The 25406-nt window shown below is 38.8% G+C and overlaps 1 protein-coding gene across 3 annotated transcripts; it reads right to left on the reverse strand.

Moving 5' to 3' along the window:
- Positions 1-781: 781 nt before the first annotated feature.
- LOC143852651 (uncharacterized) lies at positions 782-23669 on the reverse strand. 3 transcript variants are annotated; one of them, XM_077362154.1, is made up of 9 exons: positions 22952-23666; positions 16912-16992; positions 16745-16822; positions 7372-7875; positions 7220-7288; positions 5150-5314; positions 2023-2239; positions 1594-1935; positions 782-1502 (listed from the first exon to the last, which is right to left on the reverse strand). In XM_077362154.1, the coding sequence occupies exons 1-9, from the start codon at positions 23519-23521 to the stop codon at positions 1390-1392; spliced, it is 2139 nt and encodes a 712-aa protein (XP_077218269.1). In that variant the 5' UTR covers positions 23522-23666; the 3' UTR covers positions 782-1389. The 3 variants fall into 3 exon arrangements, with proteins under 3 accessions (XP_077218269.1, XP_077218271.1, XP_077218270.1); XM_077362156.1 differs by having other exon boundaries at positions 16912-16999; positions 22952-23252; XM_077362155.1 differs by lacking the exon at positions 782-1502 and having other exon boundaries at positions 1730-1943; positions 22952-23669.
- Between the last annotated feature and the right edge of the window lie 1737 nt (positions 23670-25406).

A 25406-nucleotide genomic window follows, 5' to 3' on the forward strand; every position in this document is an offset into this window, starting at 1 on the left:
CCCTACGAGTCCACCTATGGATGACTACTGATACTGGGGATACCACAAATAAATAATAAGGGCAAAATATGGGAAGTCTACAGTATGGTGGATGAAGACTACGCCAATCCTTCCGAAATACCCTTCAATTGGGGCATTGTTGAATTTTTTATGAGAAAAATGTACATTTTATGGAGCATGATTCTTAGGTAATAGTTAGCAAATTGGGATGTAATTGTAGAGAACCAAATGGAGAAAGCAAGGAAATATAGGTGAGTTTAGTTTCTCTGCTTGGCCAATATGGGTAACCTCTTACCTCCCATATAATCTCCTCTCAACAACCTACAGACGAGCTTTTAAAACCTGGCTCTTCTGCTAACAAAAACTAAAATAAAAAGACAAAACTAACACCATTAAGGCTTAGAATTTCAAAAATAAAAAAATGTCACTACTCCGGCCAGATGCTGCGGAGTGAAGTTTCTCTTCTTAAGAAGAAATTGGAAAAAACATCAGCTTCGGTAGATTTTTTTTTTTTTTTTAAATCATTCTATTAGAAGTTCCATTCATCCAAACAGGTGTCACTCAATTCTTGTCTTCTCGGCACACAAGTCACCTGCTTGTTGGCCGTTTTATAAAGAAAAAAAGCAAACTTGTTTTTGCAGAAGCTCTAAAAAATCTGTCATTTCAAAAGGTGAAAACAAGAGATACCCAACAAGGAAAAATCTGCAATAGTTTACATCTCTTTTCATACCATTTCGGCCACGTCTACAAATCCATACAAACAGATCCACAACATTTGATCTTCATTAACAATATCAAACAAAGTAGGAATCGATTGATTTTCTTGCAAAAGAGATCCTCAAGCTCTGTTTTCCTCTCATCAATAAATAAAATTTTGCATGATTAGAAGAAAATAATACTAAATATTGGGCATTACAAGCTGCTATATATCAGTGCATGCTTATGAGGAACTTCAATTTTCCATGATCATTTATAGTCCCCCCATTGTTGAACGCCAAACTTTGAAGATTTTCTCTTGATACCCACCTTTAAATCTTAACAACCCAACAAGCACAGGACTTGTACAATCAAATATTTATGCTACAACTCTCTAAAAAGAATACATATGAATGAATGGGTACCTTGCCAAACTCGACCTGCTTCTGCACCACAATATGAACCAGCACACCTTGCGTGTCGATCACAGCATCAGAAGAGCCTCCAATAAGCTTCAACATGGTCGAATTCTCGATTCGAAGTGCTCGTTCTTGCATACTCCGTCAATTGGTTCATGTCACTCGCGTTTTGCAGCCATAGCAACCCTTCTTGAAGGAAATCACTCTCGAGTCCATTCTAAGGTAGCCCATAAGCTGTATGAAATCCAACTACAATGTTTGCATCTTTTTCTCTTTAGCTAATAAATATATGTGGCAACCGTGGAGAATCAAATGATATCCTATTGGCCCACAAGTTCGCGAGTGTGAGAAAGTAATGCTCCCCTTCCCAAAGCACCGCTTTCATATCTGCTTAATTTGAGCAATTGATCAGTATAAGTTGTGAGAGATGATAATCACATTACAAAAATAAAGGGATCCTTTCGTTTTTATACCATACCTTGTAAACATTGCAATGATAATAGCGACAATTTACAAATTGGTTCCTTCTGACGAAAAACATGGTTTTGCAGAGCAACCTCATTGATATCACAAATAGATTGGATGGATTCAAGGAGTGATTTGATCGTCCTTTTATATTCGGGACCCAGATCAGAGATGCTCTCAAGAGCTTCTTTCAATCCTGAACCAGTCCATGCATTTGTGCACTCATCCAAGCACGTAAATATGTCCACAGATTCCCCACAGCATGTTAGTAGCCAAGGCTTGTAGAGTTTTGTCGAGGCTCTTAAAACTTCTGCCACTCTATATATTTCTCCAAGGGCAACAAAATATTGCAAGCCTGTATTACTTAAAGAAATGCTCTGAATTAATACCAGGTAAAGGAAGATTGAGAAGCGAAATAATGGCTAGCTTGAAAAAGATGTACCTCGGGGCTGGGAAAAGATTTGTGCATGGACATTATTCTGTAATGATTGCATCCAAATCATGGCGCCATGTTGCAGCTCTCGAGCACAAACGGAAATCATTTTAGACCACGCACTAATATATGTGGATTGATCCAACATGGATCCCAAAGTCATGATATGTAGCATTGAAATGGCATGCTCATAAAGCCCAACTGCTGAGGTCAAATCCTCCTCTGACTATTTGCAGCATCACACGAGTTAGTCATAATAATTTAACTGGAGATAGGATATAAGTATTTTCATTATTTGGATTTTGAATATTTTCTTGCATCATTGGGTAAGTCTAGTATTCCCCATGAAACGGATTTTTGTAAATACAGGGAAGATTATCGTAATTACTTTTGAATCTGACATAATAACAGAAAAAATTCCATGAAAGAGTGACTAGATATTATAAGGTGGAGTGACTAGATATTATGTGGTAATAAGAAACGTACTAAACCACATTTCAAAGAAAACATGAGCGATACTCTGCTTTAAAATAAAGTCATAAGCAACATGGTACCAGAAAATAAAGAGAAAAAAATGGTTGCTAAGGGAGAAAATTAGTAGAAATAGGCACAGAAGTTTTTATTTGAAACGGTGAATGGTTTTGTCAACCGGGACGATTTGTAGGATTAATGAACCTCTAGATATTTCACAAATGAGAGAGAGAGAGAGAGAGAGAGAGAGAGAGAGAGAGAGAGAGAGAGAGAGAGAGAGAGAGAGAGAGAGAGAGAGAGATACAGAATTATGTTTTTATTTGCAACATTGAATGGTTCATCAAGGACAATTTCTAGAATTAAAGAATCTATCACATTTATCTAAAGAGGGAGAAAGGGAGGGAGGGAGGGAGGACAATTTCTAGAATTAAAGAATCTCTCACATTTATCTAAAGAGGGAGAAAGGGAGGGAGGGAGAGGAGAGGGAGTGACAGAGAGAAATTAGCAGAAACAGGAACATAAGTTTCTTATTTGCAACAAAGAATAGCTTTGTTGACCGGGACAATTTCTAGAATTAAAGAATCTCTTGATATTTCTTAAATGAGAGGGAGAAAGAGAAATTAGCAGAAATAGGCATAGAAACAAATTTGTATTTGCAACGATGACAATTTATAGAATTAAAAAACCTCTAGATGTTTCTCAAATGCATGAGAGAGAGAGAGAGAGAGAGAGAGAGAGAGAGAGAGAGAGTGTGGGTGGTTGGGGGTGGGGTAGGGGTAGGGGTAAATGCATTCCTAATTGAGTTTTGTGCTTCACAATGTTAAAACATAAGGAAATTGCACAGTAACACCACAAATGAACCTGAATGAGCAACTCTATGTTTCTGTTCAAATCCTTGGACAAGTCCAAAGTTTGCAAAAACAAAACAAGTTTCGGGACGAAAGAAGTGAGTATTCAGACAATCCTTGGGGTTGAAGAACCCTTTAAATATAGCATCTAAAACTATGGCAACACCAAAGAGCTGTACCATAATATAAAAAAGAAGCAAGAAACCCTTTCAATATATCATCTAAAAATATTTCATGAACGTAAAAGGTTGTCTCCAAAGGGTCAGGTCCTTTAACTCCCCACTTGATCACATCAAGAAAAATGCCTTCCATGGTTGGATGACCCAGTAAGGAGCTATAGTCCCAATGACCTAGAGGCCCAACCCCAAACATGAAAGTTTTGCTAACTTAGGATTGAACCTGTCAATTATATTGTTATATATTCCTTGCTACTTTACTATCTACACCTCCAATCTCTATGTTGGCCTAGGTTCTTCCTCTACGTTATCGACGCTTCTATTTTTCTTTTTGTTGTGCCTGAACTAGGGCACTCCTTGAGATAACAGAACACTTCAAGGCATGTACATGTGCAATGTCACAGTAACATAATACAGAAGTATCCTTGGTTGGCAAAGTACAATGAAACTACTATTTATCAGTTTGGATTTTCTTCAGTTTAACACCTTTTATATTAATTTAATAATTTTCAAATCTGACTATCTATTTGTTATTTTCTCGTGGAACTTATAATTTCTTTACTTTCTACAGAACTGTCCCCTTGTCCAAATCTTTAGAGGCAATCATGTCGGACACTTTTGACACTTGGAACCCATGCCACATGTCCAAGTAAGACTTAAGGTTAGTCATCCACGTTTTCATGTTATAACAGTAATTAAGGTCCAACTGTTCTTGTGCATTTTGTCACTTAAGCAACTCCTTTCCCTAACATCTGGTTTCTGAAAAGATCATTATTTCTCTTCATAATATCCAATATTGTTGGCAGGTTAGAGCCACTATCAAATAAACACTTGTGCCTAGACTACCAGCTTCTTCTACAATTTTAAAGCTCATGTAGCCCCTCCTCATAAATGAGCTTCCTTTGCATAATTTTATGGCCTTTATGCATATTTCATCACAGACCTTTAACAAAACAAACTTGGTGTTTTTAGCCCTTGCACGTCGCACTCATACAAGAAAACATCAAATTCTGAGACTTGGAAGTAGAGCCGATAATGAGAAATGTAGGTGAAACTGCGTAGAAGGAAAAAAGTAAAAAACAAAAATGAAAAATAAATTCTCAAGAGTAAAATCTATTAAAATCCAATGTAAAATCATTCCTAGACATATTTAGAAACCTCAACTAAAAGAATCCAAATCAAATCAAATAACCAGTTGCGCATTTAAATCACAATATAAGTGCCCATATTTTGAAATGCACAGATAAATATTGGATCTTGTTCCAATCCATAATATTAATATATGATTTCCCATTGTTGCATCCATGATAGTAGGCTATTGGACAAACTGTCTAAGCAGTGCATAATCAATCAAAAAGTTCAGACTACTCCTGTACAAGGTGATGAATGCAGACCATTTTTTATACAAGTATGTGCTTTTAGGCATGTTCTTCCAAGAAATATTAAATAGAACAAAAGAATGTATACAAACGCATGCACATAAGATTCGTTTTTTTTTTTGCAGGTAAGAATGTTCATCCAAAAAAAAAACTAAATGGAGCAAACGAATGCATCTTCAAATATATAAGCAATATAGGACTTCTTTAGAGGTAAATACATTAACTGTTTCAAGAAGGAGAAATGCAAGGAAAGAGAACATACTAATGATATTCTCTTTGATAAGCAATATTCTAACTCGAGCGCATGGAAATCTGGGTCCTTCACAACTTCAAGCAACTCATTAACACCGATATTTCTGGGTGGATGCTTCTCTTGATGATTTTTTCCGTAAACCGTATTTTCTGCCTGGAGCTTCTCATAAACTGACTGAAAACATAGTAAAAAAAAACAGAGTTATCGAAAAGGAAAAAAAAGGAGTTAGAGGTACAACAAAAATGTCAACCAATTCAGAATCAAAGCCAGGTTAGTTGTCCATCAATTCTCTAATGTTTTTTTTTTTTTTTTTTTTGAAATGGAAAATGAGAATTCATTAACATGAAAGAGACCGAGGGGGTCCCTAAAAGTACATTAATAAGGAAGGAACATGCTCCCCAAAAAATTACAGAGATCGAAATGACTAGAGAGGAAGAAAATCAAATAACTCAATTCTTTCTCTTAGGACTCCCTCTCTAGCAAGTTTGTCAGCCTCTGTGGTTGAAGGAAATCAAAGAAGATCCAATTTTGTCCTGCATCTCATAAAAAAAATGTGGTGAATCTCCAAGCTGCACTATGAGAACCATTTCTCCTAGTCCTGCATCTCCAAGGTGCACTCAGTTCTCTAATGTTATTTGACCATTTCTTATGATATGACAAAAATCACGGAAGCATCATAAAAAAGAAGCTCGGGATGTCAAAGTTGACTTATTACTGTGGAGACCAGTTTTCTAATAAAATCACCACTAACTAAAATCAGTGGCACAGAAGACAAACTACGTACATCTGTGCATGAATGTGGACAAGACATAATGCCAGCTGAACACAGAGGACAGCCCCTTGAAACCATTGGCAGATTTTCATTCATTGAAAGAAAGTGATTTCAGCGTTGCCGGACAGCTCACAGAAATGAATCCCAAAATCAAAAGCATTTAATGTTTTGAAATAGTCATGGCCGAATACATCTATGGTTGAGTACCGCACCGAGTTCTGAGTTGACAAAACAGTCAATAACTCAACATAGATTTTGCTTTGAAATAGTTAAAATATCTAAAACATAAAAAGAGGTAGAGCAACCTTCAATATGATATTTGGGCTTTTAAACTGCGATCAACCAATCTCTTCTGTAAATGTTTCATATTTTATAAATGTAACAAAAATTTTAGAGTTTTATCATCTCTTTTTTTTTTAATGGTGAAAGTTTTATCATCTCCCATCTTAAATTTATAAGTTCGAGATGTCTTTAAAAGGGGGAAAAAAAAACATGCTTTGAAGTGTGTGTGTGTGTGTGTGCATGTGCGCGTGTGCGCATGTAAGGGGCTCTTATATGATGGATGCACATATTCTTCCAATGAAATAGTAAAACCATTTATTTCCTAGGCCTTGCAACGGATGGGCCATGGATTAAAATACACCCCTATTGAATGGTTCTAGGCCTCCAATTTGTGGCCACTAAATAGAAGTGTAGAAAATAAAAAGGAAACAGACTGTTGAATGATTCTAATTCTTGATGAATACAGTATTTTTATTTTTATTTTCTACATGTCTATTTAGTGGCCAACTAGAACCAGGATTAGAGCCGGGTATATTCCTTTTACCTTCTTCATGATTTTTTTCTAAAGGATTAATTTAGCCGACTCCAACTAGTTTGGGACAAAGGCTTTGTTGAGTTGAGTTGAGTTGAGTTGAGTTATGTCTATTTAGTGACCACAAATTGGAGGCCTAGAACCATCCAATAGGGATGGAGTTTGCTCCATGGCCCATCCATAGCAAGGCCTAGGAAATAAATAGCTAGGATCATTGAGAAAGCGGCCCTCACTTGTACTTTTGCACACTCATATTTTTCCAAGGAAAAATATATGCATCCATCATATAAGAACACACATATATAAGTGGCAGAATGAGGTTTTTCCTTTTTTCTAAATAATAATGGGTTTTGTCTTATGCAATCGGTTGAACTTAATGACAACGTTACTTCAACATAAACTCCTAAACGTAGCATGTTATATAATGATATACCAAATGGAATTACATAACCATGTGTCGCATGGAATGCATGAACCAAATGAAACTACACACCTGGATTTGCTCATTGAGAGCCATAGCTTTTGCTTCTTCACGAGAAAGAATGGCAGCATCCTTGGCTCCCTAACATAAGCCATTTTTCACAAGGTTAGCACTACAAATTCTTAAAAGACAGATCTTACAATTTACAATAAATCTGCACTGACCTTTAGATCCTCAAGATGGTGAACTGACAAAAAGTGTGATTTTTCTTTCAATCTAGAGTAGAAATGCACAATTTTCTCCAGTTTTGATTCTGTAGAGATGTTACGATACATATCTACAGTCCCCAATCCAGTATTCACGTTTTCGACTCCAATTTCTGACAAGGCATCCTTAAACTCCCAACAATTTTCATCCACATCATCATCATTGTTTGCTAAATTAGAATGCAAGCCCAACTGAACTGAACTAAATCCACTTCCAGCAGGTTTTATATTAGAGTTGGCAGCAGAGGTTTGCTCGGTCTGACTGTATAAATTTGGCATAATATCTTTAGGAGCAATACCAGAACTGAAGTCGAAGCCATTGATGCCATTTCCAACAGTGGGGGTGGGTTTGTGAAAAAATCCATCATGGGCGTTAGACAGATCAAAGGAATCCAGTTTCCCATTGCTAAAAGCATACAGTTGGGGGGCTCTCTGACAATCCTCCAACTTTTTTTCCATGCCCTGATAAGTCAAAACTTTCAAATTCATCCAATGCCGAAAAATATATTACAAAAGCATGTGAAACTAGAAAATTCAAGTAGACAAATGGATTAAGGTAAAAATTAGACTAATCCGTGAGCGAAATAGAAATATAACAAGTATGGCAAGAGTGTAAAGCATATACAAACCAGTGGAGAGAGTATTAATCTTACCTACATGGTTCGTAATTGCAATTCTGCTTCTAAAGGCGGTAAATGTCGCAGTCATGATATTCTCAACAAGCCTACCCCCAAGCGCTTGCTGGTCCACCATTTGAAACACCAAAATGTGTTTCCCTGCTTCAATTCTTCTCTTTTCATCGTAATTCATTTTTGGTATATGTTGTAAGTTTTTCGTATTTATGATAGGGCCTATCACTCAAGCAGTTAAGTTATTATGTATAACAAATACGGCATATCACTCAAGTAGGTAAGTTACTATTTATGTTCATTTAGGATGAAGCCATCATAATTAACAAACAACGGTATATAATTGTAATTGTGAGATTATGTGATACGTATAAGAGGTATGGGGGTTGTAGGATTTTATTTCAACATCGCGAACTCTCTTCTTCCTCTCCATCGTCTTCTCTTCATTTCTCCTCTCTACTTCTCTTCTTTTTCTTCTTCCCTTAGAACTAATAACAAGGTGATGTAGAATGGGTTCGATGGAAGTGGTTTTAGGAAACACAAATAACGACGGATTTGGTTAGGGATAGTGAATGAGAAGGAATCCACGGAGATTGGTAGAGAAATTTGAAAACAGCAATGGTTTAGGACTGTAGGGGTATCAATATCAATCTTGAGGGCCATGTGGGCACAACTTGACCATAAATTGGCCCAACTTTCCTTGGGTCTCAATATTTTCCTATAAGAACTGAAGGGGTGTCAATATCAATCTTGAAGGGAGTGCCATGTGGGCCCCACTTGACAATAAATTGGCCAAGCTTCACTTGGGTGTCTTCTTCTCATGGATGGTCCCCATCACATGGTATCAGAGCATGACCTGATTTTGTTTTGGATAACCCTCTTTCGCTTTTCTGCTTCTACCTCTCAGTTCGATGTTTTCCTTCTTTCGCTTTTCTGCTGTATTCTCGATGGTGTTACTATATATTGAAATCCTATTTCATGAATCCAAATATAAGCTATTCATACATGATGTGAGTGTTCTCTACATTGGAAGCGAGTACGAAACCGACAAGAAATAACCCAAATATTTCTGTTTCCCTCCCCACCGAAACTGAAACCTGTACCGATACCAAAATAATAAGGGTATTAGTGATATGCTAAATCAATATTGGTATACATTTATATACGTATGAATTGCGTTTGAAATGTAATATATGTATTATGTAACATGTTTATATAATATATGTGAAATGTAGTGTGTACTAAATTATCAGACACGAGCGACAGAGCATGTCACCAATTGTTTGAACTTCGAAGTTGTTAAACCATTATGGGGATGGGGGGTTGTCCTGCTCATGTGAAAGCGTGTATTTGTTCTTATTCTAGTGTTTCCTGGAGTTATATCTAAAAATTGTATCATTTCCATATGTTTCTGAGATATTAAAAGATTTCCATCGAAATTTCCAACCGAAACCGGAATTTAAAACCTTGCTTTAAGTGAAGCAAGTTGACTAGTGTGTGCTCCTCGAAGACATATGCGGTGTCTCCTTGTTGTAGTAGGTAATCCTTTTTTGTGATTTACCTTTTTCTTTGAAAATAATGAAATGCAAATCCAATGGAAGGTGTTGTGTATTTGGCCCATTAGAATTTCTTGGACTTCATATGACATCTATAAGATTAAATGGATGAGACTATAATAGTGGTCCAAATCAGTTCATGTTTTCCTTACTATGAAGGGAAAAACCAAAGTAATATACAGAAGATGTCTTCCCTTGGTACATTTTTTTTTTTTTGAGACGGTAAAAGTAGAATATATTAAAAGACGAACCGAGCTGGTTCAAAGCAAAATACAGAAAGAGAGAGAGAGAGAGAGAGAGAGAGAGAGAGAGAGAAAATACAAAATCAAGGAGGGAGATAATCAAACCGTTCCAAGCGAGGCCTAAATACACCACTCCTTGCTAGGGTGTCAGCCTCAGAATTAGCTGATCTCCTCAGATGCCTAAAGGTTATAGATGAGAGAAGAACTAAATCATCGAGTTCCTCAAAGAAAGATAAAAAACGTCACGGAGGAGAGGCCGCACCCTGAAGCCAAAGAATAACATTAGATGAGTCCCCTTCCACTATCACCTTATCTAACACAGACAGGTCCAAAGACTTGATCCCACAATGAACTGCTCTCACTTCTGCTTCATTCGAGTCCGCCACTCCAATGGGGCCCGAGAAAGCCCAGAGAACATCCCCCTTGGAATCTCTACATAAACCCCCAATCCCTGCATCGCCAGGATTGCTAAGAGAGGATCCATCGAAATTCATCTTTATCATTCCCTCAGGAGGAGGGAGCCAGGGTTGAAATTTTTTGACTTTGCTAATCCCCTCCTTGCAAATAATCTGCCATCCTTCCCAAAGATCATACGCTGAGACGAAATGAAACAGAGGAAGGCTTCTAGCCCAAGAAATAACCGCTGAAATGATCTTGATAAATATCCAGAAAGACGGTTTTGCCACACCTTCAAATACTCGGGAATTTCTTTTCTTCCAAATGAACCACCATGAAGCCACCATACACATCTTCCATAGCGACTTACCTTTTCTTTTCCAGGGGCACCATTCACAACTTTTAATGAAATCAGATAGGGTGTTAGGGAGAGCCCAAGATACCCCAAATCGAGATAGAATAAAACCCCATAAATCTCGAGCAAACTTACAGTGAATGAAAAGATGATCAATGGATTCGCCATCCGAAAAGCATAAAGGGCAATGGTTGACCAAAATCATCTGTCTCTTCCGTAGAAAATCTATTGTCTGGATACGACCACAGCATACTGCCCACGCAAAAAAAAGAAACTATTGGCGGGCAAGAAAACTTTCAGATCGAAGCATAAGGAGCCTCCACTTCGCTACACACCAAATGATGATAGAAAGATTTAACAGAGAAAAACCTAGATGTACACCAAAACCAGACACGGGAATCAACCCCACTCCGCTTAATATAACACCCTTCGATCAAGGCCATCAATTCAAGGACTGAATTCAACTCTCTATCAAAAAAGTTACGTCTGAACTGCGGCTTCCAAACCACTACCGAGTTCACCCGTTCAAAACAATCTGCCACCCATCCCGCCTTTTGAGAAGACACTAGATACAGATCAGGGAATAGTGCCCTGAGAGGAACTGCCGAACACCACGGATCTGACCAGAAACGGATTCTATCCCCAACATAAACTTTAAAGCAAATACCTTTGGAGAATGGAACCTCAACCTTCAAAATATCCCTCCAAAAAGTTAGACCTTTGAACTTAAAATTATCCGCAATACACCAATTCCCCTCCCGCAACCCATATTTGCTCCCTAATACTTTTACCCATAAGGCAGGGGGTTTTGACCCAAACCGCCACAGCCACTTTCCCATCAAAGCCGTGTTAAAGGCTCTTATTCTCCGAATCCCTAACCCTCCATTTTTCAGAGGGAGGCACACAGAACTCCATTTGACCAAGGGAATTCCACCAGATGAAAGAGAGCCACCCCACAAAAACCTCCTTTGAATCTGTTCAATTCTAATAACTACACTTACAGGGCATTTGAACAAGGAGAGAAAATAAATCGGAATGTTTGATAAAACTGCTTTGATGAGAACTAACCGCCCACCTTTAGAAATCAAATTACGTTTCCAGGAGTCTAGACGCCTCTCAACTCTATGGATGATTGGATTCCAAAATAGTTTATTCGGTCTTCCCACCCCCAAAGGAAGGCCAAGATAAGAAGCAGGCAAAGATTTCAAGGAGCACCCCAGAATCCTTGCAAAAACAGAAGCTTCGGAAGAAGGAACATTTATAACATATAACCCTGACTTCGAAAAATTAGTTCTTTGGCCCGAGACCATCTCATAACACCTTAAGACAGCTTTAAGATTCAATATCTGAGAAAACACTGGGGCACAGAATAGCAACGTATCATCTGCGAATTGAAGGAGCGAAACCTCAACTTTATTACTCCCGATTAAGAACCCTTCAAAAAGACACAGCTCGCTACCTTTTCTCAAAAGCCGGCTAAGAGACTCCACAACAATCACAAAGAGAAAGGGGGATAGAGGATCCCCTTGCCTCAACCCCCTAGAAGATTTGAAAAAACCTTTGGAAGAGCCATTAATGAGAACTGAGAATCAAGCAGAAGATACACAAGATCTAATCCAACCTCTCCACCGAGAACCAAAACCCATTTTTCCAAGACTATAGTCCAGAGACTCCCACTTAACCCAATCATAAGCCTTTTCCATATCAAGTTTACACAAGACTCCTCCTTGACCGCTTCGCCTGTAGGCATCAATAGCTTCGTTTGCAATGAGAGAACAATCCAGAATTTCCCTTTTATTAACAAAAGCGCTTTGACTATCTGATATTATTGAGGGAAGAACTAATTTGAGGTGATCCGCCAAAACTTTTGCCAATACTTTATATAAACAACCGACTAAGCTTATCGGACGAAAATCCGACACCTTTGAAGCCCCCTCTACCTTTGGTATTAGGGTAATGAAGGTTGCTCCAGTACCTTTGTCTAGAGCAAGCCCTTCAAAAAATTCTTGGAAAAAAACTCATCAGATCCGATTTAACAACTTCCCAACAGACTTGGAAAAAAGCAAGACAGAATCCGTCCGGACCAGGAGCTTTGTCTTTAGCCACGGAGAATAAACCTTTCTTTACTTCCTCCTCAGTAAAAGGGACTTCTAAGTTTGCAGATTCCCCCAAACTTAAACTGTCAAACTCCACCTCTTGCGGGATAGGGCGAAGGATACCATCAGAAGAATACAGAGCCTTGAAAAAGCTAAGAATTTCGGCTACAGAGCCTTGAAAAAGCTAAGAATTTCGGCTGTAATCACCTCTTTGTTAGAAACTCTCTCCCTTGCCAAAACCAGAGATTCAATTCTTTTCCTTCTCCTATGAGCACTAGCCATAGCATGGAAATAGGCAGTATTTTTATCGCCCTCTACAATCCACTTAACCCTAGATTTTTGACGCCAAGTTATTTCTTCCTGAAGCAGCAAACTATTATGTTCTTGGCTAACCCTTCCCAACTCCTCCCAATCCTCTGTCGAAGCCAAACCACACTCCCCCAGAGCATTTAATTCTAACATACGATTCTCCAGCCATCGCTTACGCCCGTGATCAAGCAACTTTCTCTCCTTGACCCAAGCTTTCAATTTTGCCTTAACATATCTCAGTTTGGGTAGAATAGAATGCCTTGGTACATTTTATTCCCTTGGTACATTTTTATATAATGAATGGGTAGAATAGAATGCCCAAGATGACATGGCTTCGAAATAGTATGGGCTCCACTGTTAGTAGTAATGTATTGCTTCAAGATATTACTAAAGAGAATTGGGACTCTACGTGAAATGTATCCGTTTGATAAGAAAGAATACTAAACACATTTAAAAATTGTATCAAAAGAAATTTGCTCTGCAACAAGGGGATAAAGTGATGGAGAGTATTATACTAGTTTTAAGAGGAATATGGTAAGAGGTTAACGTGAACCTGGAGCCCACGAGGGATGGCCAAGATCAAAATGAATCCTCAAGCGGAGGCAACGGACGTCACTCAACATTGCTAATCACGGAAGTCACTCGACGCGACCAAGCCACAAGCTTGATTCGTAGGAGGAATCACTCAACTCCAAGAGCAAGGAAACTTGCAGAGAAATACTAGACACATTTCCTAGACACACACAACTTATTAGCTAGATTGTATTAACTACTAGACATTTTCAAGACACAACTTACAAGATAGTCAAAGCATACTTTCAGGGTAATTAAACAACCACAGCTTACTAAGAAACTTACTAAATACCAAAGACTAGATATTAAAGACTCAAAGACCAAGTGATAAATGTGTTGCATGCAATTTAATTATGCTCCTGAGTCATTCTCCTTTGCTTGACTTCAAACTCAGCATACTTGGTGATTGCCGTCCGCATCATACTCCCCTTGTTCAAAAAAACTAGTCCTCGAGTTTCGAAGTAATGAAGAATGCTTACCATCTGTAACTCTCAAGAATCAAATAATACTACATTATCCCAAAGACGAAAAATATGCCATGTCTTGAACTTGAACATGCTTGAAGTCATTAATATGAACTGTAGGCTTCAGCGCAGGATCCAGTATAAATGGATCGATATATATTGATGGAGAAATCAACCCAAACTTTCTCCATTTATCCATCACTTCAATCTCCAAGCTGTCAAATCTAATTTCTTTGAGTTCTTCATTCAATATTTCGTAGGGCACCTCAATCATTTCTTTGAGTGAATCATTGATCATTTTGACACCATCAAAAGTCAATGACTCACCATTGGAACGTTTAGGAAAGATTAGATATCCATCTTCTGAATACTCATCATAGATTGGTGGTGATTCCCAATTTATGATTTCTTCCTTTAAGTAATAAAAAAATGATTTCAAGTCTGGGTTCACCTCCCAATTTTGGCATTCGGAAACTCTTCTTTGAAGTGATCGAAGATACTCCGTAGCCATTGTGAATCCACGTAAACTTTGCTACCAAGCTTCTTCAACCAAGGAAAGAATCAAGAAAACTTTGGAATTGCAGTCCCCTCAGTCAACCTTTAGAAGAATGCTAATATCTCTCTGTAGAAAACTCCGATTTACGATCCGTTTGTTGTGCTGGAAACTAGACTCGAAGATCTTTCTGTTGGTATATGGCTTGCTCAGATAGGACACCGATAACGCCTTCAAAAACAGAACGAAACAGACCCCAACTTTCTGGACTGCAAAATTCTGGATTGTGAACAAAGTGCGCCACAGGTTCTTGTAGCTCTGATACCACTTTGACGCAAGCTGGAGCCCACGAGGGATGGCCAAGATCAAAATGATCTCAACCAAGAAGAAATGATAGTTCCGAGAATCCTTAACAGGAGGCAACGGACGTCACTCGACGTTGCTAATCGCGGAAGCCACTGGACGCGACCAAGCCACAAGCTTGATTCGTAGGAGGAATCACTCAACTCCAAGAGCAAGGAAACTTGTAGAGAATATGTTTTTACAACAATCAAAAGTCCCTCTCCTTCTATTCTCATTCATATTTATAGAGATTACATGAAAAGACTTGTGGTCAAAGACTCAATAAAGACTAGACATATTTCCTAGACACACACAACTTACAAGCTAGATTGTATTAACTACTAGACGAAGACACAACTTACAAGATCGTCAAAGCATACTTTCAGGGTAATTAAAGTATTAAACAACCACAACTTACTAAGAAATTTATTAAATACAAAAGACTAAATATTAAAGACTCAAAGACCAAGTGATAAATGTGTTGGCATGCGATTTAATTATGCTCCTGCATCATTCTCCTTTGCTTGACTTCAAACTCAGCATACTTGGTAATTTCCGTCCTCATCACCAACCCATTACAAATGACAAATTGACTCAAAGACAGCAACATGAAGAATCATGAGTGGCTTTCTCTATGGATTAGGATCTGAATATGGGCTGATGGAATCACGATTTTGGTCAGCAAAGGGATAACTTGCATTGGAATCACATACAGGAGAAAAAAAATTGTCCAAGGGTATCTGTTGATGATTCAGTATCTGTAGGAGTGTCGAAATCTAACATAACTGACTGTTGAACTCAATAAGCCCCAAAAAATAGTTTTTGGATTCGGCAGTATTTTGTAATCGATTTTAGAAACTAATACTTTTATACAAGCATAGGGTCATATTGGGGTATGTAATAGGAATTTCAGTGGGTTATGTCAATAGCATGTTCTATTGCCAAATAAAAAACATAAAAATGAAAATAAGGTAAATCTGAATTTATGTTAGTGGAATTCAAAGTAGAGAAAAAAATGTATTAGATTCAGACTGAATCCATGCGGTGTCGGAATTGGTCATGGATGCTTCCCTTGTCTAGAAGAATTCATTCAATATAGGGTTTTAAAACATATTTGAACACTCCTTACCATGAAGTTCTCCTAGCCAGCTGCTAAGATCAGCTGATTACTCATAATTGTGTACAAAAAAAAGGGCGGCCCGTGCACGAGGTTCTCGCCATTGCAGGGTCTGGGGAGGGCTAGATGTACGGAGCCCTACCCCTTCTTTGCAGAGAGGCTGTTCCCATGACTTGAACCCGTGACCATCAGGTCACAATGGGGCAACCTTACCGTTGAGCCAAGGCTCGCCCTCAATACTCATAATTGTGTATGCAAAAATATTTGATTGTTTTTTATGACCTCTCATTTTCATTTGCCCTATACTTCAAATGAATGGAGAAAAAAAAAGATTTGATTGTTTGTATGACCTCTCATTTTCATTTGCCCTTTATTTTAAATGACTGCAGGAAAAAAGAAGTCCCTTGACGATAAAGAAAAATATTAAAGTTCAAAATTTGTCAATGTTTTACTTATATATATCGGCAAACATAGAACGCGGAAGAATGTGTGTGTGTGTGTGTGTGTGTGTGTGTGTGTGTGTGTGTGTGTGTGTGTGAGAGAGAGAGAGAGAGAGAGAGAGAGAGAGAGAGAGAGAGAGAGAGAGAGAGAGAGAGAGGGCAAGAGAGGGCAAAGTTCTGATTATTTTCCTAGAACGAGGTACTATATAGCATGTAAATTTCCTCAACTTCCTGAAGCCTTAACAAAATTGAAAATAGAAAAATCTAATAAGACAATGCCACATAATACAAACTTAAGATAGTTCAACAAATTACCAACCTGAATGTCACCATTGGACATGGGTTCTTTGACTTCTTTCAATTCAGCTCCCAAGAGATCAGCAATATTCCATTCTTTCTAGCAGCCCAAAAAAGAAACGAAAACTTAATTATAATTTAGTACTGTTAAATCTGAAGTACTAAAAAGTCAATGAAAAGACCAATCACCTTAGAGGAATCTACATCTGAAGTACTAAAATTAGCGATCCCATCAACCAACTTGGCATTCGATCCATTTTCAATTCCAACCTTCAAACTACAAGTTATTAGATCTCGAGCACCAAATAAAAATATAAACAAATTGGTCACATTATGGACAGCAGTGTGAACAAAAACATTAATGATTTTTTTTTAGTGGTAAACAAAAACATTCATGATACTGCTAACTTGACAATAGACTAACTAACCAAGAAAGCAGAAACAGAAAAGGATGTACAAAAATGGACAGGAACAATACAATTCCCAACACCTTGATGTAGTTCCAACTACATGTGTCCATTTTTAAAAGCAAGTATTTACTTTTTTGTCGATATTTAAAAGAAAGAAATAGAACTTTTCTAAGGCACTCCACAGACATCTTCACAGTAATTTTGAAAAGGTATGGTACCAATGACTGATTCTTTGTTCTCCAAGTCACTAGTAAGTCAGCTAGAGGAAGCTTCAGGCTGCTCAGCCTCCATCAGCTTTGCTTCCCACTTCAACCCTCATGTCTTAGAGGTCAAAGGAAATACCCTCAAAAGCAATGTAGCCCTCCAATTATTACAATCAACAAGTGACGACATCTAAATAGGGTGGACACAAGAGTCCAACACTGGTAGCTTACATTTGGCTAGGCAGTTTCTGTTTTTTTTCTAGTGGTCAAACAGGCCTAGAAGCATGGTTTTAAATGTCCACTGAAACCAACACAAAATGACCGCAATGTTTCCATTTCCATCGCTAACGAAATGATACTGAAACCAAAATCACAAGAGCGTTAGTAGTATACTATATCAGTATGCGTTACAAAATTATATTTATATCAGTGTTCCAAAAAAACACAGATACGGGTCAAAACGTGGCTAAAGAAAATCATAGTTGACTCGGCACGGCACAGTCTGGTACTCGGTTGAAAGGGTCATAACTTGGGAGAGTCAAAGGAGTTTTTATTGACTTTGTAGGACAATGCGGAACACGGCGACAAAACATGGAACGCGGCCGATGTAAAAGGGAGTCGACTCGGGGGAGTACACTATGATGTGGGGGATTTTAAAACTGTGATCTATATAAATTGCACGTGTAAGGTGGTGTATGTACTATGAATTACAAGTGAAATGTGATATGTACTATGAATTACAAGTGAAATGTGATATGTACTGAATTATCAGATGTCACTAGGAGTTCGATGTTATTAACCATTATGTATGACCACGCATGTCACTAGGTGTTTGATGTTGTTAACAATTATAGACGCCTGTCTAACTTATGTGATGGTTCTTAAGTATGTTTTTATGTTTATTCTAGCATTTCCTAAAATTTCATCCTTTTAAGTGTGTTTTTATGTTTATTCTAGCATTTCCTAAAGTTTCGTCTTAAAATGCTATAATCTGCATGTCTCCATAAGGCTTTCCATCAAAATTTTCAATCAAAGCTGAAACATTTCTGTTTCTGAGGCAACCAAAGCCGGAACCAGAACCGATATTTAAAACCTTGCCTAGAAGTTACCAGCTTTAATTGATCACCAGTGTCTAACAGTGCTGCAATGTGATGAGCATTTTGTCTCTAAGGATAAACATTTACAGATCGAAACCACTCCATGCCTGAATTTCAAATTGGGTGTTAAAGAGGTGAACCATTACAATCTTCACACTTATGGTTCAGTAAATTAAAAGAAAAAAAAAAGAGTAAAACATAAATGAAGGGTAAATACATGTCATTTCCCTAGTTCTTCATCTTCTTTTTTCACCTTCTAAACCATCTAGTTCCCATCAAACTTTCACACAACTTCCTCCTCTAGAAGGGGTAGATTCTACCTATTTCCCACGCTCCAGGGATACTTAGGACATTTAAATGTGCTTGATCTCCCTTTAAGTCCATTGAAAAGGTAGGTGGTAATCCACCATTGGTGAAGAGAAAACTCACCTTGGGAAGAACCTAGAATATGACACTTGATGGCAAAGGACCAACTTGTCATTGTGTTGATCAACTCTGCTCTCATGCCTGAAGTCCTCGCACACCATGGAAAGCCCTACATGATTTATATTCCCAGCACTTTGAGGCTTGTATCATCTGGTTATGGATGGAGCTCCAAAGGTGTGAAAATGACCTAGTTTATTGTAATCCAACAACCCTTGGATGAAAAGTATAAGGTGTGCTACACGCTTATAGGATTGGGAAATGAGTGTGTGGTATTGTTTAGCACATCCATCCACAGGCGTACAGAGTACCCTGCACAGGGCGTTCTCCTCCTTCAACATGATGGTCTTCTCTCGACCACTAAGGCTTATGAGCCTCCAACAACATGTTCCTCTTTGTTTGACATCTTTGAGGATCTTTAAACTACTAGATCCTCTGACCATGATCGTGGTTGGGGTTGTGATCATGGTCATGATCAAGGCTATCCCCAGCATTAGCCGTGACAGAGTTTCTACCACCATCGGCCCCAACCTGAACAGATTGTTGCTCACCCCGGGTAGAGTGGCACCCATCATGGGTAGCTTCTGACTCCACCCACTCCTAAGTATCTGACTCAGGCCCTCATTTGCCCTCACACTCGGGGCTCCACCACGAGCTACCATGTCAAGCCCAACCTTTAGAGCCCTTTTAGTTGCAAAATATATGGTTGGTGGAACCATAGGGTTTTCGAGTGCTATGGACTGCTTTCACACTCACCTTAGTTGTCGGTTTGGTTCCATGCTAGTCAAAGTTTCGAGAAAATTCCATTCTAGAATGGATTCTTGAAAACAAAAACTGATGCAGAACAAAAGGCGAAGAAAGGTTCAGATATTCTTATGATTGGGTTTTGTTCAAAACTATATTTAGGCAATAGAATGGGTAAAGGAATATGGTTCAGACTGAGGGGTTTAAAGCGAATAAATCAAGATGGATCTAGAGTAGTAGGGTTTGGTAGAATGGATAGCGTGGAGTTTGAACAAGACGGGAGAAAAGTTCAGAATTCTAAGAGCTGCTCGTAGGATTTAGAATAGGGTTTTAACAAGAACTAGTAGTAGGATCTAGAATAGGGTTTTAGCAACGCTACTAGATGAAGGGAAATGGTACAATGAAGATTGAATGGAATGAGGGGAAGAGAAACGAAAAAAAAAGAAAGAATCATAATAAAGAAACATAGATTCAGTCACAGTAAATAGAAGGGATATTGCAGGAAATAAGTACTTTAATCAAAGAATCACAAGAGATAAATATACTCAAATCACTCTAGTATGTTCTAGGCTTCACACCTCCAATATTTTCACCCCCTCTGCAACACGCCCCCCCCCCCCTCTAATGTGAACAGTGGGCAACTTTAACGCCTTTTGATGTCAAATCATGTTAAAAGGGGGGTGGATAACGTACATAATTATAAGGCTAACTAGACACAAAATACAAATGGAGATGACATTTTCACCCCCTCTGCAGCACGCCTCCACCCCCCCCCCCCCCCCCCCCCCTCTTTCTAATGTGAACAGTGGGCAACTTTAACGCCTTTTGATGTCAAATCATGTTAAAAGGGGGGTGGATAACGTACATAATTATAAGGCTAACTAGACACAAAATACAAATGGAGATGACATTTTCACCCCCTCTGCAGCACGCCTCCACCCCCCCCCCCCCCCTCTTCTAATGTGAACAGTGGGCAACTTTAACGCCTTTTGACATCAAATCATGTTAAAAGGGGGGTGGATGTGTACTGCATGGGGCGTGAAAATATCATTGCCCAATACAAAAGATAAAACTAAAATACACATAATTCATGAGGGTTATTCCACATCTTTCTCCCCTGCTAAAAATGACTCGAATCCATTGAGTGGTGGATCTCATCTAGTTAGAAGAGCGTCTCACCAATCTAGAAACGTTTTTTATCGGACCACACCACCAAGCTAGAAAAGTGTCACACTTCACTAGAAATGAAAAGTCAGAATTGTCGGTAAAACAAAAATAGAGTTTCATTCCTTTGACCGTACATTCTTCTCATAAAAATCCTACTGCAACATGTAGAACCAAGGTTTTGCTCTAATTTGATGCAGGAAATGGTAGAATGAAGATTGAATGGAATGAGGGGAAGAGAAAAGAAAAGGAAAGCATCATAGAAAAGAAACATAGATTGAGTCACAGCAAATAGAAGGGATATTGCAGGAAATAAGTACTTTAATCAAGGAATCACAAGAGATAAATATACTCAAACCACTCTAGCATTGTCCAGGCATCACACTTCAGAAGACTCACACCTCCAACTGTAAGTTGTTGCAGCAAATAACTTTCAAAAGATGCCTTCATTCGTCATTGAAAATAACGTACAAAGAACTTCTTTTTAAGAGAAGAGGAGAGATGAGTAAAACTGCATGTGTGCTCTCCTTTAATGAGAGTTAGTCACATGGCACTCTTAACACATTACAACACATAATTACGAGGTTACATACTCAACTCAACTCAACTAAACCTTTGTCCCAAACTAGTTAGGGTCGGCTAATGAATCCTTTAGAACAATTTTATGAAGAAGGTGAAAGGATCTACCCGGCTCAAAGCGGCTAAGTCTAATCCTGACACTAGTTAGGTTCATCTACATGGATCATTTTCTTCCATTCTCTCCTATCCATGGTCATGTTTTCTGTTATGTTCCTAGCCCTCAAGTTTTTCCTCACTGTCTCTACCTAAGTTGTTTTCGGTCTGCCCCTACCTCTTTTTACTCCATCAACTTGGCACGAGCCACTTCTTCTCACAGGAGCATCCGAAGGCTATGTTGGATATGCCCAAACCATCTTAAACGGTGCTCTCTCATCTTCTCCTCAATTGGTGCCACCCCCACCTTTTTACAGATGTCTTCATTTTTAATTCGATCTAACCTTGTATGGCCGCACATCCATCTAAGCATTCGCAACTCCGCTACGCTCATTTTATTCACATGCTACTTCCTGGTGGCCAAACATTATGAGCCGTATAGCATGGCTGGCTTCATAGCTGTCTTATTAAACTTCCTCTTCAACTCGGTAGGTATTTTGCAGTCTCACAGAACTCCTTATGAAGCATGCTTCCACTTCAACCAACCTGCTCTTATTCTGTGGTTAACATCGTCTTGAATCTCTCCTTCCTTATGTGGGATTGAACCAAGATAGCGAAAGATATCCCTCTTAGGTACCTCCGTGCAATCACATTTACTACATCCTCTGATCAGTCATATTTACTATATCCTCGCCCCACCTCCGTACATTACTAAAGTTGCACTCCATATACTCTGTCTTAGTCCTGCTCAGTCTAAACCCTTTTGATTCCAAAGTAGTTGTCCATAACTCTAACTTAGCATTAACTCCTGCTTTGGTTTCATACACAATAAATTAAAATACACGAGATAAAACTAAAATACACATAATTCATGAAGGTTGTTCCCCATCTTTCATCCCTCCCCATCTTTCATCCCTGCTTAAAATGACTCAACTCTAGTGAGTCGTGGATCTCATCCACCATCAACATTGCCTTGAGAGCACTGAGTACTTCATTCCTTTGATTAATAGTCAACCTTCCCATAGAGATCTTGTTGTCTTACGTTGTCAACCTATTCAAAGCTCATGTTTAAATCCCAGGTAGAAGACCATCTCACCAATCTAGAAAGGTTTTTTTTTTTTATGGGGCCACCCCACCAAGCTAGAAAAGTGTCACACTTCACCAGAAATGAAAAGTCAGAATTGTCATTGAAACAAAAACAGAGTTTATTCCTTTGACCGCACTTTCTTCTCATAAAAATCCTACTGCAACATGTAGAACCAAGGTTTTGCTCTAATACCAATTTGATGCATGACAAAAAGGGAAAGGCAACAAAATGGTTTAGATCATCACATGATTAGGTTTTGATAAAAATAGGAAAAGATGCTGCATGATTAAAATAAGATAACGCAAAGCAATATGTACCATAACTTTCTAGAAATTGAACAATTACCTCCCAAGAAAAAACAATTTTTTTTTAATCTATCTAAGCAATGCAAGGAACTAAAAGATAAGAAACATGCGATTTCACCCTTACCCCAAAATCGCCACCGCCATTTGGAGTTCCAGAAAACGCGTCCTTGAACTCCCATCCATCCTCATCAAAATCATCATTAAAATTCTGTTCCTTTTCAGCCCTGATCTGCTCTGTCTGACCATACAAGTTAGCAATAAGGTCATTAAGACCCACAAAACTGGATCCATTTTTAGCGGCAGGCTTCAAAGAAAACCCATCTAGGGCATCCAAAGAAGGATCAATCGAACTGGGTTCTTCCTCTTCTTCCCCGAAAATCGATAGCGGCAAAGCTCCCATAATCTTTTCTACACCCAGTGGAGCCGAATTAATCTCCAGTTCATGATGGGTCGGATTCGATTCAGGAAATATTGGATCCAAAATGGGTTTCTGAAAAGTGGGAAATGGATCGAAAGAAAGGGTATTTGGGGGGCGAATTTGGGAGAATTGAAGTGGGTTTTCTATGAAATCTCCCCATTCGTCGTCTTCTTCTTTTGGATTGTGATTTGAATGAAGAGAAGTAGAGGGGTATGAGACAAACTTGAAGTCGCCGAAACCCTCGTCTTCTTCGCCGGCGGCAGGGTTTTCCGGCATTGTCCGGCGACGCTTTAGGACGTCAGGTTGCGAAGAGACCCCTGCTTTCAGGAGTCTAGCTGGTTTTATATTGAATATTCATGGGGGGATGATAAAGTCGCACCCCCTGCAGGATGATTCGCACCACTGTTTTACGTTTAACAGGGGTGCGAATTTATCATCGTCATATTCATGGCTTAGTGCGCACGTTTGGTTGTGCGCTTGCTGCTTATGTTAGAGATGCGGCGTGACTCGGATGACAGCTAAGCAAAGATCCACCGACTGATGTTGACACGTGCGGTGGTGATTCCATGAAAGCGGTTTTTCATCCCAAAAAAAAAAAAAAAAACCGATCATTCTATTTGCTGCAAAATCCTTTCTATCCTTAAATTCTCATCTTAGGCCATTGTGTTATTTATGCTCAATCAAGACCGTTGATCTCATAGAACATCATGAGGTGAGCCACGTTGAGGATATTTACGAAGGTGGACCTGTCTGTAAGGATTATACACAAGGATTCGGACAATCTTTGTGTCGTCTTAGTTTGGTGTGGCATTTAGAAGGTGGGCCCCACCCCTTGTTTGTTGTTCTGATTCGTTATCTAGGGCATGATTCTTGTTGTTGGTTTCTCTACTGTTCACTTGTTTTCCCGGAAAAGGAAAAGAAAATATTTCCTGGGAATCTGACGTGGCATTAGGAAAAGAAATCCAGGGAATCTGTGCAGGAAAAAGTTTCCCTAGACTGTTCACTTGTGTTGGAAAAGGTTTCAAGTGAAACTGCTTGCCCTTCTTTTTGTACTAGTTTTTCAGGGAAACGAAATCCTTGTGTTTTTTGTCGAAAATGAAATCTCTAATGCTCTGTATGGTTGCCAGGTTTTTTTTGTTCCCGGGAGTTATGTGGGAGAAAAAAATACCCTGGGAGATAGGTGGGGAAAAAAAAGTCCTGGAAGTATTCTGGTAAAATAAAAATCCCATGTTTGGTTATGTGGGAGAAAAAAATACCCTGGGAGATATGGTGGGAAAAAAAAAACCTTTGTTTGGTTGCTTGAACTGTTGGGTAGAATAAAATTCTTCTCAAGCTTATTTTTTGTTCCTGAGTTTATTTTTGTTCCTGGGATTATCTTGGGATGGGATGAAAAGGCAATCATTACAAAAGTGGGATTAAAAAATTCACCCCACAAGTAATCATTACAAGAGTGGGATTAAAATAAACCTAGTGCTAAAAGGCAACCAAACATGGGATGGGACCAAAATTTAACTTACTCTCCCACAAAACTCCCAGGAACAAAAAAAACCCGGCAACCAAACAGAGCATAAAGGGTGGGAAAATGGGATTTTCCATGTCATTTTTTGTTTTTTTGCAAATATTCCACATGTGTAATTCTATTTTCCCCGGAAAGCAAGTAAGGGTGTCAATTTTGGCTCGGGCTCGGAAGCTCGCTCGAAAAAAGCTCGGCTCGAGCTCGGCTCGGCTCGTTAAGGCTCGTTAAGAATTTAATATATTTAAATATATATATTATATATTAATATATACATTAAAAGGGTTGTCCATGGAGTGAAAGGGGGGGGCAAAATATGTCACTTCATTTTTGGAACCCCATTTGTTACTAGGACCACCCCCCATAGTGTAAAAAAAGTAGTCAAATTACACTAGTAGGGCTGTCCAGGGAAGATGAGGGGTGTGAACATAATATAACCCGAGCTCGGTAAGGCTCGCGAGCCTGACCGAGCCGAGCCTTACTTGTGAGCTTAACGAGCCGAGCCGAGCCTGGCCAAGCTCGGCTCGGCTCGGCTCGTTTACACCCCTAAAAGCAAGTGAACACCAGAATTCTTTCTTATCAAGGTCTTGTCAGGGAAAAATAAGTTGTTTTCAAGGGATTTGCTTTCCAGGGAACGCAAGTGAACAG

This window comes from Tasmannia lanceolata, unplaced genomic scaffold (genome assembly GCF_043159265.1).
Source record: "Tasmannia lanceolata isolate RefF3 unplaced genomic scaffold, GAP_Taslan_0.1 ptg000019l, whole genome shotgun sequence".
Classification (NCBI taxonomy): Eukaryota; Viridiplantae; Streptophyta; class Magnoliopsida; order Canellales; family Winteraceae; genus Tasmannia; species Tasmannia lanceolata.